Raw genomic sequence first — 15,520 nt, forward strand, 5'->3', positions numbered from 1 at the left:
CCAGGGCATCCCGTCACCTGCAGAATGGCCTCAATAGCACTGGCTGCCTTCCAGGGCAAAGGAAGGTGGGAGGAACCAGGGGTGAAGGGAGACAGGGAAAGAGGAAAGCACAATCATTGGCCAGAAAAAAGAGAGCTTTCCAAGAGGAAAATTGTGTATCAGCTTCAAGTTTAGGATGAAGAAGATCATGGAGAAAAAAAAAGATGGTGACTTCCCCAAAGAAAAAGCTTCTGTAGACTTGGAGGACACTCTGACGATAAAGAAACAGAAAGAAACTGATCAGAATTCCTGCAACCCGAAACAATCCAGTGAGGGCCAGCTCTCTGATATAGCAATATTTTAAATTTATGTATGCCTTGCCTCTTTCCAGAAGGATTTGAAGTGCCTGAGGCAACAAATTCCAAAGGCAACAAATATTTATTGAGCAACTACTATGTACTTGCCAGTCACAGAGAAGACAGTGGTGTGGAGACAGTGCCTGCCCTCAAGGAATTTATAACACAAAACACATGGGACTGGGGGCTTCCCTGGTGGCACAGTGGTTGAGAGTCTGCCTGCCGATGCAGGGGACACGGGTTCGTGCCCCGGTCCGGGAAGATCCCACATGCCGCGGAGCGGCTGGGCCCGTGAGCCATGGCCGCTGAGCCTGCGTGTCCGGAGCCTGTGCTCCGCAACGGGAGAGGCCACAACAGTGAGAGGCCCGCATACCGCAAAAAAACACCCAAAAAAACACACATGGGATTGAATAACAAAATGAAAATAGAAAATCAGGATTAAGGTGAAGAAGATGACAAATACACCAAGTCAAGGTCAATACAGGTGCAAGGACTGAGCTCACGTTTGACTTAGTTTTCTCACAGTCAGGACAGAAAGGGAAACATACTTTAACTGCAAGGAGGAATCATCCTAGCTCCTCAGAGAGAGATCAAGGTGAATATTGAAGTATAAAGGTCAAGTAAAAAATCATCTATATCAGAGATACTAACACAAGAATTGTTTTGGGCAAGAAAGAGGATTCTGTCCTATTGTTTTCTGGTATGTGTGATGGGGGCTGGATGCAAAGGAGCATAAGGGATTAAGTAGAATGAGAAATCTTACAGCCGGAAGTAATGTGAGGGGTGAGAGGTCATGACTCTACCGTCTTCCTATTTCACAGGTGAGAAAACGAAGGCCCGGGAAGTAGTGACTTGCCCAAGGCCACCCTCCCTCCACTCCCACCCAGGCAACAAAACAGTCACAGGGCCACTACTGCCAGTTTCGTAGATGTGGAAAGCTTGCCAGTGACTTGCACATGTCCCCAAATAAGAGACCTCCCAGAGGTTCAGAAATAGTATCAACAAACACAAAGCAGCAGCTTTCAAGTTGAAGGTCAAATGTAATCTTGACTCAAAGCCATCCTTTGAGGACCAACATAGAATATGAATAAGTAAATTCCTGCCGCATGTAAGAAGTCCACTTTTTTTTTTTTTTTTTTTTTTTGGCCATGCCGGATTGCAGGATCTTAATTCCCCAACCAGGGCTCGAATCCGGGTCCCCTGCAGTGGAAGCGTGGAATCCTAACCACTGGACTGCCAGGCAATTCCCAAGAAATCCACTTTTGAGTCTGAATGGTGGTGGAAGGAAAAAGCTTTGGGCCCAACAGAGCCTGGGTTCAGAGCACAGGCTTTGTGACCTGAGTCCTCATCTGTAAAATGGGCAGGGTTTCGTTCTAAATCATGATGGGTGTATAGGGACCGGCACATACACACCATTAACAAACATACTGACCCATGCCTGGATAGGGAAACAAGTCCCACCGAATGGGATTTTTAAGCTAAAGACTCAGACACCTAAGCATTGTGTGAGCTGTGAGGGAGAAATATGGCACGGATAGGAAACATTTGCAAATGGAGCTGGGATGGAAAAAATAACCCCAGGGGAACTGAGCCCACGGAGACAAGGTGCACCTCAGCTTCTGGGACGGCAGCCTACTCAGATCAGGGTCCCATCCTCTTGGGTACCCTCTGAACCTAGGGGCTGTTAGCCACGTGGGGCCTGAGCTGAGCAATGGGAATCAGTTTCAGCTGCCTTTCAAAGTCAGCAGAAGCACTGTGCTCGGAGCCCTGAACCCCGGGTCACACCCAGGGACGAGGTTTTAATTCATTCTGCTCCTCCAGTCCGCTCACGGCACTGTCGTGATTCACCGTGTGCAGCTGGCTCTCTTCAGAACCTCTTCTGCCCGCTTGCCTTTACATGCAGCACAGAGCTGTCTTTTTGTTTACTGACCCCCACCATATGCTCGGCACTGGGGGAGGAGAGCACGAGGCGGCTAAAAGGTATCTGTAGTCTGGTAGAGGAGCAGAAGACGCCCACAGCCCATGGGAGAAGGTGGTGGGAATACATGGCATGGCTGGGGGGAGGTGGGGAGGGAAGGGAGTGATGACATATTCCCTGCTTGCAGGGCAATGGTTCGGGAATCTAGGAGGGCTTCCCAAAGGAAGAGGATTTTGGTCTGGGTCTGGAAAGCAAAATGGAATTTCAGCAGTTGTGTGTGGGGAGGGGAGAGAGGTGGCGAAGTATTTCCATGAACAGGCGCAGAGGGATGTTGGGAGGCTCGTGGGGGATTAAGAAAGGTACAGCTGATATGGGTGGAGGCCAAGCCTAGGGAGCCTCGGTGCCAGACAAGGAGTGGGGAACCATGGGAGGTTTTAGAGCAGGGGAGAGACAGCCTCAGAAAGCCAGGTTAGGGAGATACGTGGTGAGCCGGACAGGATGCAGGAGGCTGGCTCACTCCCGCTGCCGCAGCCCCTATTTGCATTCCCAATGGGCCCTGCGAGGAGAGATTGGTTTTCCTCGGTTTTCCTCGCTGGCCCAGCTGGCTCTGGCAGATAAGTGGGACTCTGTGCCCAGGGGCAGGGTGTTTGGTCCTGTTGCTCCCATCCCCCTCACCACCGAGAGAGAGAGAGAGAGAGAGAGAGAGAGAGAGAGAGAGAGAGAGAGAGAGAGAGAGAGAGAGAGAGAGAGAGAGAGAGAGAGAGAGAGAGAGAGAGAGAGAGAGAGAGAGAGAGGGAGGGAGGGAGGGAGGGAGGGAGGGAGGGAGGGAGGGAGGGAGACACACACACACACACACACACACACACACACACACACGGTCCTTCCTGTTTTTCCAGCCTAGCTTGAGTGAATGGTTTCCCAGTTTGCTGGTGCCCATCCAGGTGATTGGATTTCCTGACGGCCACAGACCTCAGAAGAGCCCCTTCCAGCTCCTGGCCCTTTCCCCTTCCTCCTCCTAACCTCTACTCCCATCTCCCACCACTGTGTCCCTGCTTAGAAATCCTACACCTGGCTAAGCCCAGGTCAGGCCTGTGATCTCTGCACTAGTTCGGGTGAACCTGGGCATGCCCTGTGGCCACTTGACCTCCGACCTCTGCTCTCTCCCCTTGGTGTTCCCCACTGAACCTCAAGACCCCCTCAGGAAGGAGCTGAGAACTCCCCTGTCCGGCTCCCATTCCTTCCTCCTCTGCTGGAAATACCAAATCTCAAGCTCAAGGACTCAGAGGGTCCTGCCAGGTCCATCCTTAGCACCCTTTGACTAGGGGCTGGCTCTTACTCCTCTTTTCTGGTAGGACCAGCAATGATAGAGAGCTTCTCTGGAAAGAACTTCATGTTTCTCAAGGGCTTTCGTAAAGAGTATTCCTCTGAAGCTCTTAACAGCCTTATCATGGCCCATTTTGCAGATGAGAAAACTGAGGCCCAGGGAGGTTAGAGACTCATCCATGACCTCACAGCTGTTTGAGTATAAAGTTTTGGGCTCAGTCCTCCCCACACTGCCCTGAGGTCAGCTCTCAAGTGACCGCCCCCACCCACGTACCAGACACAGATAATCCGAATAGCTGGAAGTCCAAGGCCAGCAGCTTGTTCAACTCCCCTATTTACTGAGTCAAGAACAGTGAAGGGACTTGCCTAATGTCACACTGCAACCAGTGGCAGAGCCGGGTCTCAGGTTTCCTAACTCCCTGCCCAGAAACCTCCCACCGCCCCACACTGCCCCCTCTTGTCTCCCAACATACTTCCCCTAGATGTATGGGTGTGCCTGACATTTCTGGAATTCACTCCACACACATAATGAGGCCATTTTGAGAAGGCTCGCCTCAGGGGGATCCAGAGAGCTGTCTAGTGTCCCCATCCTGACCCCTGCCAACTCCTCCCGGCTGTGCACGCTGAACAGACTCCATCGGCCTGGGCTTCCCTACCCCCTGCCCCCGACACACACCTTGCTGGCCTCAAGAACTAGAGGCGGAGTTTGGGGGTTTCAAAGCTGTGATGGAGGCTGCATGGGAACTGAGGAACAGTGGAGAGATGTCAGGCTGGTTGCCGCACGGGTCAGTGTTCATAGAGGGAACCCAGACATCACCACAGCCGGTAACCGACAGAACGGGGACTGCTTGTTAGCGGCACAGAAGTGATTTTAGCTTTAGCAGTTGAATTGTGGCAACTCCCTGAGACATTAGTTTAATGTGAGGATAAGAAAGTTTCTCTCCCTCCGATGCAAGGCTGACCCTGCCTGGAGAACCTTCTGGATCTAAGGCGGCCACTGTGCCACGTACCACAGGTTGCCTAACGCCGAAGAACTGGGTTTCAGTCTCTGAGCACAGAGCCAGATCCCCAGCCCCCAGCCCACTGAGAACCAAGCAACAGAAATGAAGCCAACTTGAAGGAAGAACCCTGAAGCAGCTGTAGGATAGGCCACTGGGGGGAAAGTATGGGGTTGCACCCTCAGGAAGATTCTAGAAACCCTCTGCCCAGGTGGGTTAGCTATTCACCTGCCCAGGAGCAGGGAGGAGACCAAGTGATCTCCAGCCCCCTCTGCATCCCAGACTCCCCTGCAGGAGTCCCAGGAGCTGGGACTCCGGCCTCTTCCCTTTTTCTCCACCCCCTTGACCCCCAGAAGCTCTTCCTGCCCCCCGGCCTAGTCTCTCATTGAGAACAGAGAATTCCCTCTCTAGCAGCATGAGACCAAGGGACCCTGCTTGGAGTTGGGGCAGCTACAGGGACAAGATCTGGAGGGGGAGGGGGTAGAAGGTGTTCCCCTGCTGCTGCCCCACTCATACCTCCACCCCCCAAAGAATGTAATTAAGCAGCAGGCCTCTGCCAGGAGCCAAGCTTTCTGCCTTCCGTCTATAAATCACCTTCTGAATCATCTCTCAGCTCCTGGAGGAGTAACTTCTGCTCGGGCTGCTCCAGGCGGCCCCAGTGCCACTCCCCCCCTCCCAACCCCCCTGCCGTGAACCTGCCTCCCCTACCCCTCCCTGGCCTAGCCCAAGGTGGCTCAGCTGGAAATGGCAGTGGCTGCAAGAGTCCAGCAAACTGTAGGATGGGAGGAGGGTTAGGGGAGACGACAGTGCCCTCTCTACCCACCCCTTTCCTGGGCAGGCAAACAGCTGAGCTTAGGTTAGCCCAGCCTAACTTCCTCAGGTTAAGCATAAAGCCACAGGCTCATGGTTACCAGTACCAAGTATAACAGGGCGAGCTGGCTCTGAGGATAAGGAGAAAACAGAGCCACGTGGGGCCAACCTGGGAGGACTTCTTGGAAGAGGAAAGTTTAGATCCAGGACTTAAAGGAGTCAAAATAGCTTGCGCACAGGGGGTGAAAATAATATGTATATAGTACTTCCGGTATGCCGGGCATTATTTAGGGAGCTTTACATGTACTCACTCATTTAATCTTCACAACAGCCCTGTGAGGTAGAAACAGTCACTGTTCTCATTTTACAGATGGGGAAACTGAGGCTCGGAGAGGTGAACTTGCCCTAGGTTACCCAGTGTGTGAACGCGAATGTAGGCAGCCTGGCTCCAGAGGAACGTGAGTGTTTGGGGAAAATGAGGTTTGGGGGTGCAAGCAGGCAGGCTTGGCAGTAGTGGGGCAGCCAGCTTTGGGATGTAGGTCAGATGGGGCTGCAGAACGAAAGGGCTGGGCTGCTTAAGGCAGGCTCTGACTGTCTGAATGGCGAGGGAGGGTTGGGGGAGATAGGCTCCCGGGGGTAGTGGCACTGAGGCCACCTGGAGCTCCCTGCTTCACGGCCGTGAATCAGCTCCCTGTCATAGCCCTGTAGACTCCCAGAGGCAGAAGGCATCCCTCAGGCTGCTCAAGAAAAATGAAGCCCAGAGGGAGGACAGGGCTTAAAGCACAGAAGAGGAAAGGGACTCTTCCTGGGTCACACAGCCAGTCACTGGTAAACTCCACACACAGACACAGGTCCCTCCATTCAAGCTCTACCCGCTTCCTGGCACCCAAGTAACATGAACGTGTAGCTGTAGCATCAGGATGGCACTAACCTGTGAGGGAGGGGTCAGGCTAACCTCCTCCCCCAACTAGGGACAGGGAGTAGAGAATGTCCTTTCCCCCCTTGGTGGCTTTAGAAGGATTCTGTGGCTCATGGCAGGGTGGGCACAAAAGGCTAGAAGACCAGGTCCTCCTCAACCCCTGGGCTGACCACATTCTGAAGCCAGAAAGGTCTTGGTTTTTCCCACGCTCCCTGGAAGGGTCCGATAGCTACATCCTCTGAGAAGAGTCACCTCTCCTGCCCCAACCCCAAGCTCCTTGTCTCCTGCCCAGACCCAGGAGAGAGCTATTCAAAGTCTAGGGAAAACCCCAAGCTCATAGCTCCCTTCGCCCGCTTGGTGTCCATAACACCTTCTCCATCCTACATCTGCCTGAGTACCATTCAGGTTTGTTAGCATTAGGTTCTGTAGTGGGAAGGGTGGGAGATACCTGCTTGGCTGCATCTATTCTTTGGGGATTTCTACCTAGGGCCCTCTCTGTCTGCCTCAGTTTCTCCACCTGCACCAGGGATTGAGCAAGCACCCAGATGCCACAGGGTGTGGGTGCTGGCAGGGCCTGGCCGGGTTTGCCACTGGGAAAGCTGCAGGAAGGGAGGGGAGCGTGCCCACTAAAGGACTTGGCACTGCAGTCCAGCTCCTGCCTCTTTTGACCTCCCTGCAAAAGTTCTTTCCACCAGGCAGCTGTCCCAGGCCCTCCCCAGACCAGGGGCCCTCAGGATACCTGGGGTGAGGGAGATGCTCAGAGCCCAGATACTACCCATCCCTCACCTCATGGTCACAGAGCTGTTGATAAAATGCTCTGAGATTCTGGGAGAATTTTCCCCGACTGCTACCCCTTCCCACCCCCCCATACCTTCCCCCCCCACATATTAAAGCAGGTTCTTCCAAGAACATAACTCAGCTCCAGGCTCCTGGTATTAGAGTAACATTTGACCTGCGTTTTGTCGTTGTTTGTTTGTTTGGTTTGTTTTTGTTTTTGTTTTTTAGGGAAAATGTGGTCCCATCAGAAGACAAACAGATCAGTAACCAATTTTGCTCCCTTTGGACAGCAAGCCCCGCCCACAATGGGGGTGGGGTGGGCAGGAGGGCTGTTAACTCACTTCCAAGAGACCTGGATTAATTTCCCCACCACATCCCCCCAGGGTAAGGCCTGCCCTGGAAGGGAGAGACCACCCGGTTAAAGCCTGGCCATCCGATCTGGTATCTGCCCATCTGTCTGTCTGTCTGTCTGTGGGATCAACAGCCTCCAGCCAGCTCAGCTCCTCGCCAGCCCCAGCCCCAGCCAGCTGTAATTCCTGCCTGTTACAAGTGTTAACACCTGGCCTGGGGCCTTCCTCCCCCGCAGTCTCCAGGTGCCTCCCTGGGCCCAGCCCACTGACCCCCACGGGGTTTGACTGAACATGTTCACAAGCCTCTGAAAGGCGGGTGGAGGTGGGAGTGGGTGGGGGAGGCAGCGGGACATCGGACAGATGGGGAAACTGAGGCAGGGCTTAGGGCAAGTGCTCGAGTGGGGAAATGGCTCCCAGGATGGTGGAGAGAGAACTCAGCTGTTATTGCCCAGCTCACTGCCCTTGACTTCTGCGGAGCACTTTCACCCAAGCTGTGAAGCAGGGGCAGGCTGGTGATTCCTGAGTAAGGAAACAGAGACCCAGAGGGATGTGTCCCACAGAGGGGGGCTCCCGACCCCCAGCACAGGCCCCTTCCATCAGGGCCTCTGCCTCCGGAATGCAGCAGGCACTAGGCTGGGCCCTAATAAGATCGTTCATTTTTCCCCCAGGAAGGAAAAGAAAGACAAGTTCCTCTACCAGGCGCTAACTGGGACTGACAAGAAGAATTATAGAAATCAGTGCTGCTGCCACTGCTTCCTGTCCCAGCTCCGCCACTACCTGGCTGCGAGGCCCTGGAACGTGTCTCTTCCTTCCATGAGCCTCTGTCTGAGGCCCCTTGTAGCTCAGGCTTCTGGTCTACCTTCTCTCAGGGCTGGGGCCTGAGCAGCACAGAACGCTTGGGATGGGGGTGCCCTCCTTGAGGGGTGATGGGGGCAGAAATCCCAGCTGAACTATTTCCCCCTAAAGTCTCTCCTAGGGAATGTGTTAGCTGGGAGGGCCAAAGAGCGCAGGCCGTGATGGGCTAAAGAACTGGTATCTGGCTGCCCTGGGGGCAGAGCAGGAATAGGAATCTGAGGCCCCTCTACTCTACTGTCACTGTCCCAGCCCTGGCCCCCTGCCCCGGCCCTGAGAACATGACACCCACCACCCTAGCTCCAAGCCCAAAGACAAACGGTGTAAGAGGGGAGGGCTGGTGACCACAGTCCTCAGACAGACAGGATGAGCTTGTGCCAAAGAAGGCTCTGCGCCGTCCCCCTTCTCCATGCTGCCCAGCCCTGGATCCCAGGTCACTGTGGCCCTTGCAGCTTCCTCATTAGACCCTTGTCTGTGTCTGCTGGACTGTCCCTCCAGGACCATGGACGCCCACCAAGCACCCAAGTTTGGGATGTCGTTCACACTTACAGGTCATATGTCTGCGAACCTATCCATAGCCATGGGCCCAGCCATGGTCACTAGCACTTGAGGACAGGGTCACAGGCAAACTCAGACATAGCCCTCGCCACACTCGTACTCACAATCAGCTCATGGCCATGAGCACTGATATCCATGCACAGAGACATCTGTGGAGCTCTCCCCTCATACAACCATGAAGACACGTGCACGCATGCAGACGTGCGCGCGTGCAGACGCACGCACACACACACACCCCGCTCACATGCCTGGTCATGAACATAGTCATGTGGTGTCATAAGCAGACACAGGTGCTGACCTTTACATGGGCATAGATACTTGTAGACTTTCTCTGTCTCATACACACACGCTCACATAGAATCAACCACTTGCTGACACTCGTGTGCAGACACACAGTACACCCTGTCACGGGCCATGGGACCCTCAGGCACGTCTCACACAAGTTCACGTCCACAGTCATCCAGTTGCAGGTACAGACACTCCTTCACACAGAGGCACACTAGTGTACAGATGACACTCCTTAGGGTCAGAGACCTACACACACACACACACACACACACACACACACACACACACTGCTCAGACAAAGCAGCATCCCTGTCCCCGCCAACCCCAAACAAGCCATGTGTCCAGCATTATGTTAGGGCCAATGTCCTGGCTTTCCAGGTTTTTCCAACATCTTCCTATTGGGTGGTCCCTATCGGGATGCTCCCCAATACACCATTACACAGCAGACCCCCCAACCACCAGCATTGACCCCGGAAGTGCTCTTGTCCAGTTCATAGGATAGGGGAAGCTGGTCTTCCCCCCTTGCTTCCTGCAGCCTATGGGGCTCCAAGCCCTCTCTTCCCACCCTCCCCGCCCACCCCCAAGGTCCCTGTGAAAGAAGAGAACAGCATGGCCTTGGGCAGGGGATGGCAAGAGGGTCGGGAAGGGCCAGGGGGCAGGATTGGTTTCTGCAGCAGCCTTCCTCGCAACTGGCAAAGTCCCCAACCTGGCATCCCTGGCTGCCCCGGCCACCCTGGGGACTTCTTTATGTACAGGAGGCCTCAGGCCAGCCCATCGCCACGGGGAAGGAAGGGCTGGGCAGAAGAAAGACCTCCCCTTGGATGTCTGTCCTGGGAGCAACTCTCAGTACCCTCTAAATGGAGACCCTTGGCCATACCCTGCTCTTATTCCCATCCTGACCCCCCCAAACACCCAGACACAAATGCTGCCACCCCCAAACAGCTGCAGGCAGACTCGGGGTGTGGCCCCAAATCTCCTTGCTCTGCTGCCCCTATCCCAAGCTGGGCAAAGGGTGGTTAAGGGAAAGGGGGACACGCAGGTGGCACTCCTCTCTGACTTTCATTCCAGGGCCACAGTCCCTCTGCTAACTCACAGATCCCAAATTCTTCCTCCTCACCTTCCACACCCCCCCACCCCCTGGCCGAGCCTCTCCTACATCCAGGAGGGGAAGATTCTTTAATTAAAGTTTTCCGGAATGCAGGGGGCTGGAGACTGAGGAGAGGCGGGGTGTAATTTAGAGAACTGGTTTCAGTGTGTCTTTCCCCTCTGGCCTCTGGGACCTGCTGGGTGTCGATGAGGCCGCTTGGAAAACAAGGGGACTCCCTGTAACTGGGGCTCCCAAAGGGCTGTTTACTCCACGGCCAGTTCCCCCACACACGCACAGCCCCCACCCGGCCCCCGCCAAAACACCGCGCCTGGTTTCCCAGCCTTATTTACTAAAAATGTCTTTTGTATCCACATTTCTCGGGGACCGGGATCCTCCTCTCCCTCTCTCCCTTTCTCCTCGGTCCTCGGGTTTTTCCAAAAGGAACGAATTTGACATGGAGAATTGGGTTTTTGGTCAAAGAACAAACCCACCCCCTCCCAAACAACTACATTTTCAAGAAGCCCCGCTTTTGCCAGGATGGACAAGCAAGAAATGAATTAAATCTGAATTCAATGGCATCTCGGATCAGCAAATACCATATTCACTTCTGAGGCTCCAGATTCATCTAGAGCAGAGTGGGGAGAATCTGATGAAATCCACCCCCCACCCCCCTGCCCTGGGGGATCCCTGAAGCGACTGGGGTCTAAAATCTGAAGGCACAGGGGGGTTATTGTGGGGAAATCTCCTGAGGGAGGCGCCGGAGGAGGTGAGGGTGGCAATGAAGGAACAGGATGATTTTGCCCATGAAGACCCCAAAATGGAGAAGAGGAGTGGCTGGGCCCCAGGGACATCGCTGGATTTCCAGAAAGCCAACTGCAAGCAAATGGAGGGTCTTCGGGGCCCCCAGACTGGGACGGGTGGAGGGTTAGGATCTAAGAATAAGAGACATTCTGAGACGGGGAAAGTCCTCCAGCCTCTGCAGCGAGTAGCAGGGAAAATGGTGATTATCAGAGAAACCAGGAGTTGGATTCTGAAGGCGACACCAGCAGAAAATCCAGGGAGGTGGGCGAGTCGGGGTGCTGGAGGGAGGTAAGAAGAAAGGAGCCCCAGCCCTGCCGCAGCCCACCCCCAGCTAGCGCCCCCCACCTCCCTGGGGCTCCGCGGAGAAATCTGGCCGCGGGCAGATAAGAGGCGAGTCTTACCACCAAATTGGGTAGCCGGCGAGGACCCTGGTGCCACAGAGCAGGAGGCCGAGGAGCAGCCCGAGCAGGTGGGGCTCCATTAGAAGCGGCGCCGAGGAGGAAGTTTGCCCGCGACCATGAAGAGGGGGAGCGACGCCCCCAATAGTTGGAACAAAGTCCACTTGAGATTGGAAATGACTTTCGGGCTTGTCAGAAGCGCACCTCCACCCGCAGCTGCCCCCCTCCCGAGCCCAGCGCGGAGCAGCCGGGTTTGAGGATGTCAGCGAGCAGCCAATCAGCGCCCGCGGCCTAAGGTAAGAGATGAGTCTGTAGTTCAGCCTGTCAATCACGCGCCCCTCCCGCCCGGCCCACGAGTCGGGCTCCGGGAAGGGCATCGCCCAGCAAACTTGGGCAAAGCCCGCACCCCGGACACAGTGGGAACTTGGGGGGACACGGCACGTTGGACCCTCTGCTGGCGCGGGACCGCCGCGGCCCCCCGCCAGCCAGGTTTAGGGAGCCGGGGCTGTGACTGGGGCGTTCACGTGGTGCCAGGTTGGCGTGGGTATTGATGGGTGGCTCCTTTTCTCTCGGGAGACCGTGACCTCTTGGGACTTGGGCCTATGAGGAATCGAGAGTAGAAAGCACAGGGATGTTTCCAGAAGCTTCGCTCGGGCAGGACAGGATCCGAGGGTCTCGGAGGGGGTTGGAAAATGCAACCCCTCACAGCCTCCCGAGCCCGCGAGCGGGCCGGCCACGCGACCCAGCCGCGGGAGGTCGCTTCCCGGGTATCCGAGAGGCGCGCAGAAGGGTCCGCGGAGGCTCGAAGGTCTGGCTGCGGGCGGCGCCGGGGGACAGAGCCGAGTGTCATTTGAGTCTTTTGTCAGGGATCAGATCGGTATCGGGACCTCCTGCTGCCTTTGCATTTCCTGCAACTGACACCAGCAGCCAGTTGCATTTCCTGCGCGGGGAGCCGGGTCACTTTCTCCTCCTAGAGGGGTTCAGGCCCGGCCTCAGGCTCAGGTCAGAAGGACGACCCGCGGTCCCGTTTGGATCTTGTGGATGAACAGTTTGGGGCGCGTGAAACGCAGTAGCCCCAATAGGGAGCAGCTGGGGTCCTCGGAGGACCTCCTTGCCATCGAGACCCCCTTCCCTGCCCAACTCTCCTGCCTGAGGCCCTGGGCTCCAACCTGGGGTTTGGTGATAACGTCCCCCTTTCCTGTGTGGACACCAAATGTATCCCAATACCCCACCCCTCGCCATAGGAAAGAAGTCCTTCCAAGGCCTCTGTGGGTTCTTTCTCTCTTCTCCCTCTCCAGAGTCAAGGAATTAGGTCTGCCTTAAGTGGTGCTGAGACGGAAGCCAGATTTGGGGGGCCTTGACCTCTGTCACCTGGGCACCTGCCCCGCAGCCCTGCTCCCAGGCCACTCAAGGCCCCCAGAGGCACCCCAGGCGAGGGATGGGTGCTGGAGCATCATCCCTGGGCCTGGGGCAAAGAAAGCGAGGGCAGTAAGAGGGATTGAGGGCAGTGACTCCCAGAACTGTGGCAGAAGGGGCAGCAAATGAGCTGACCCCCAGTGCTGCAAGGCTGGGAGTGGCAGGCCCTCTGCCAGATGGGGTCATGGCTGGAGGAAGTCCACGCCAGGGCCAGACATTCCTAGCCTTTGATCTGGGCCACCCGTGCCCATAGCTTGAACCCACTGCCCCTGCCCATCCCGAGAGCCCTCTCCGCACAAGGCTGTGATGGGCGCGGGGAGCTTGGAAAACTGGCCCGGGGGCATCGAGGGTCGGGAGAGCCGCCTGGGCTTGTCACAGCTTCTGCCGCGTTCCTAGCCCGGTGTTCGACTGGAGGGGGGGTGGGGGGGAGATGAAAGAGAGGAGGGGAGGGAAGGGGAGAAAAGGGAGAGACAGAGTAGTGAAAAAAGAGAGAGAGCACAAGCGAGGGCCTGAGAGAGAAAGAGAGAGAGAGAGGAGAGGGAGGGGAGACTAGCAGAGGGAGCCCACGGAGAAAGAAGGGGAAGAAGAGGGGAGGGAGAGGCAGAGATGGGGAAGGATGAACAACGCGAAGAGAAAACCCCAACCTGCCCTGGACAGCAGACGGGGTGGAGGCTGCAGAGATGGGGACCTTCAGAGATGGCCCCGTGGCGGGCTGATTCTGGTGTGCCGTATTTCTGATTCACCTGGAAAGGGGGTTGCGGAGGGTTTGCCATTTTCCCTGACTGCGGAGCCTCAGGGCCCCGACTCTAGGGGTAGAGAGCCCTCCACACACACCCTAAGTCCTACCCGGAGCTCTGTCCTCCCCAACGGGGGCTCTCAGCTGGTTTTCTGATCAGACGTGCCCGCTGGAACTCCAATCCTGCCTGTCAGTTTTTCTGAGAGCTGAGGAGGGCTACCTTTCCCTGGCCACCAAGACACCACTGCAGATTCAGGGTGGCCAGGAGGCAGGTGGGGGATGGACTAGATGATCTCTTCGGGGTCATTTCTGGGTCCCCAAATTCCATAGGTGCCAGCCTGGGAGGTGGGGGCAGGAGATGCCCGAGGCTGCAGGTGGGGTGGGGGGTTGGCTCGCCTGGCCAGTGGCCCTGGGCTGTGTAGGCAAGGCTGGCCTTTCCCCGAAGGGATGCGTTTATCCTGATGCCTTCTCCAGCACCCGGAGATCCCGATCCTGAGCATGGGGCAGAGAATGGAAGAGAGACAGGGACACAAGTGGGTGGTAGGGTGGAGTCTCAGACTTTTGCTAGCCTCACACTGAGGAAGTGAAGAAGGAGAGGACTGGATGATGGGGCGATGTGGGAACCTGCTAGCGGCCGGGCAAGGCGCCCTGGAGAATGGAAACTGTGTGGGGGTTTCCCCCCATTTGAAAGCTCCCCAGAAGAGGGGATTCCTGAGCCCTTTCCCTCCCCTGCCAGGCGTCCTTCCTTCAACACAGGCTTAATTTCCTTCCTCCTGCCGGCCCAACGCTGCCAGTGGGAACACAGGAATGGTCCCTGCCCAGGAGGGGGAGGGCACCCCAGAGCCAAGTGTCACGAACGGAAACGCCCTCTCCCGTGGGCACCCGAACCGCACGAAGGGTTGCACGCGGTGGGGAAAGGGTTAAATTCACTCCAAGGCCAGCCAGGGCGGGTGAGGTGGAGGCTCCTGGGCGTTGGACCCCGAGGCCTCCGCCTGAGTGGGAGGGTGGCCTCTTGAAAGGGACCTGGGGGCTGAGGGGTGGCACGTGGGAAGCACTCTGTGTTGTGTGAGTGTCCGGGACCTCAGACCGACCGAGTGACCGCCCATCTCCATCCCACCTCCACCTCTCTAGCTGCCCCGAGGTTCTCTTTTACGTGCGCTCCGCCGGGGCAAGCAGTCGGCCGCTGTGTATTCAGCGCCGCTCAACCGGGCCCCCTGCGGAGGCACCGCCGAGACAAAGGACGGGGCAGCCAGCCTTATCCCCGCCCGCAGCAGGCTACCGGTCTATCGCGGGGAGGGAGGAGGAGGACATCTTCGATCCAGCGCTCTGCGCTTCACTTTTGCTCGAAACTTGCCCGAAGGCTGCTGGGGCCCAGGAGCCAGGAGCCCAGACCAGCCTGGGGAGGGTGAGGGGAGAGGGCAAAGCTGCTGCGGGCGGGGGAAGCAGCAAGTGCGGAAGGTCTGCAACCTCGCGACTCCCGCGGGGAACAGCATGAAGGGGGCGCGTGGGAGCTCCCTCCACGGACTCCGACCGAGAGAGGGGCTTTTAACTTTACCCCAAGAGCTACAGGAGCCGCAGAACGGTTTCAAGCGAGGTTCTCCTTGGAGGCCACTAGAAAGAAAGCTAGACAACCGGAGAGGGCAACCAGGAGGCAGGTGGTCCACAGCGTGGGTGGTGGCGCAGGAATTAATCAAACGAGATTTCTTTAAACCGCCCAGTGTAGAGGCAGCGTCCTGGAAATGCCGGAAGCGTGCACTGGGTAAGCACATAGGTGAGCAACAAACGCCAACCGAACGCACAAAGGCGACCCGGAGCCCACTAGCCTCTCGGTCTCCCGGCCCCGGCGCGCCCCCTGGCGGCGGTGCTGATAATAAGGCAGGAAGTCTGCAGGCGAGGAAGGTGGCTCCGCCCCGCCCCCGACCCGGCGGGCTGGGAGCCGGAGCCTTTGTCGGTG

At 56.7% G+C, this 15,520-nt stretch overlaps 1 protein-coding gene across 1 annotated transcript in view; it reads right to left on the bottom strand.

Annotated features, from left to right (window-relative positions):
* WNT3 (Wnt family member 3) overlaps positions 1–11,497 on the bottom strand; it is a 46,964-nt gene extending 35,467 nt beyond the window's left edge. Inside the window, exon 1 of the mRNA XM_059997649.1 lies at positions 11,418–11,497. Coding sequence (XP_059853632.1) covers positions 11,418–11,497 — 80 coding nt within the window. The remainder of the gene's footprint in view (positions 1–11,417) is intronic.
* Positions 11,498–15,520: the final 4,023 nt, after the last annotated feature.

This window comes from Delphinus delphis, chromosome 19 (genome assembly GCF_949987515.2).
Source record: "Delphinus delphis chromosome 19, mDelDel1.2, whole genome shotgun sequence".
Lineage (NCBI taxonomy): Eukaryota > Metazoa > Chordata > Mammalia > Artiodactyla > Delphinidae > Delphinus > Delphinus delphis.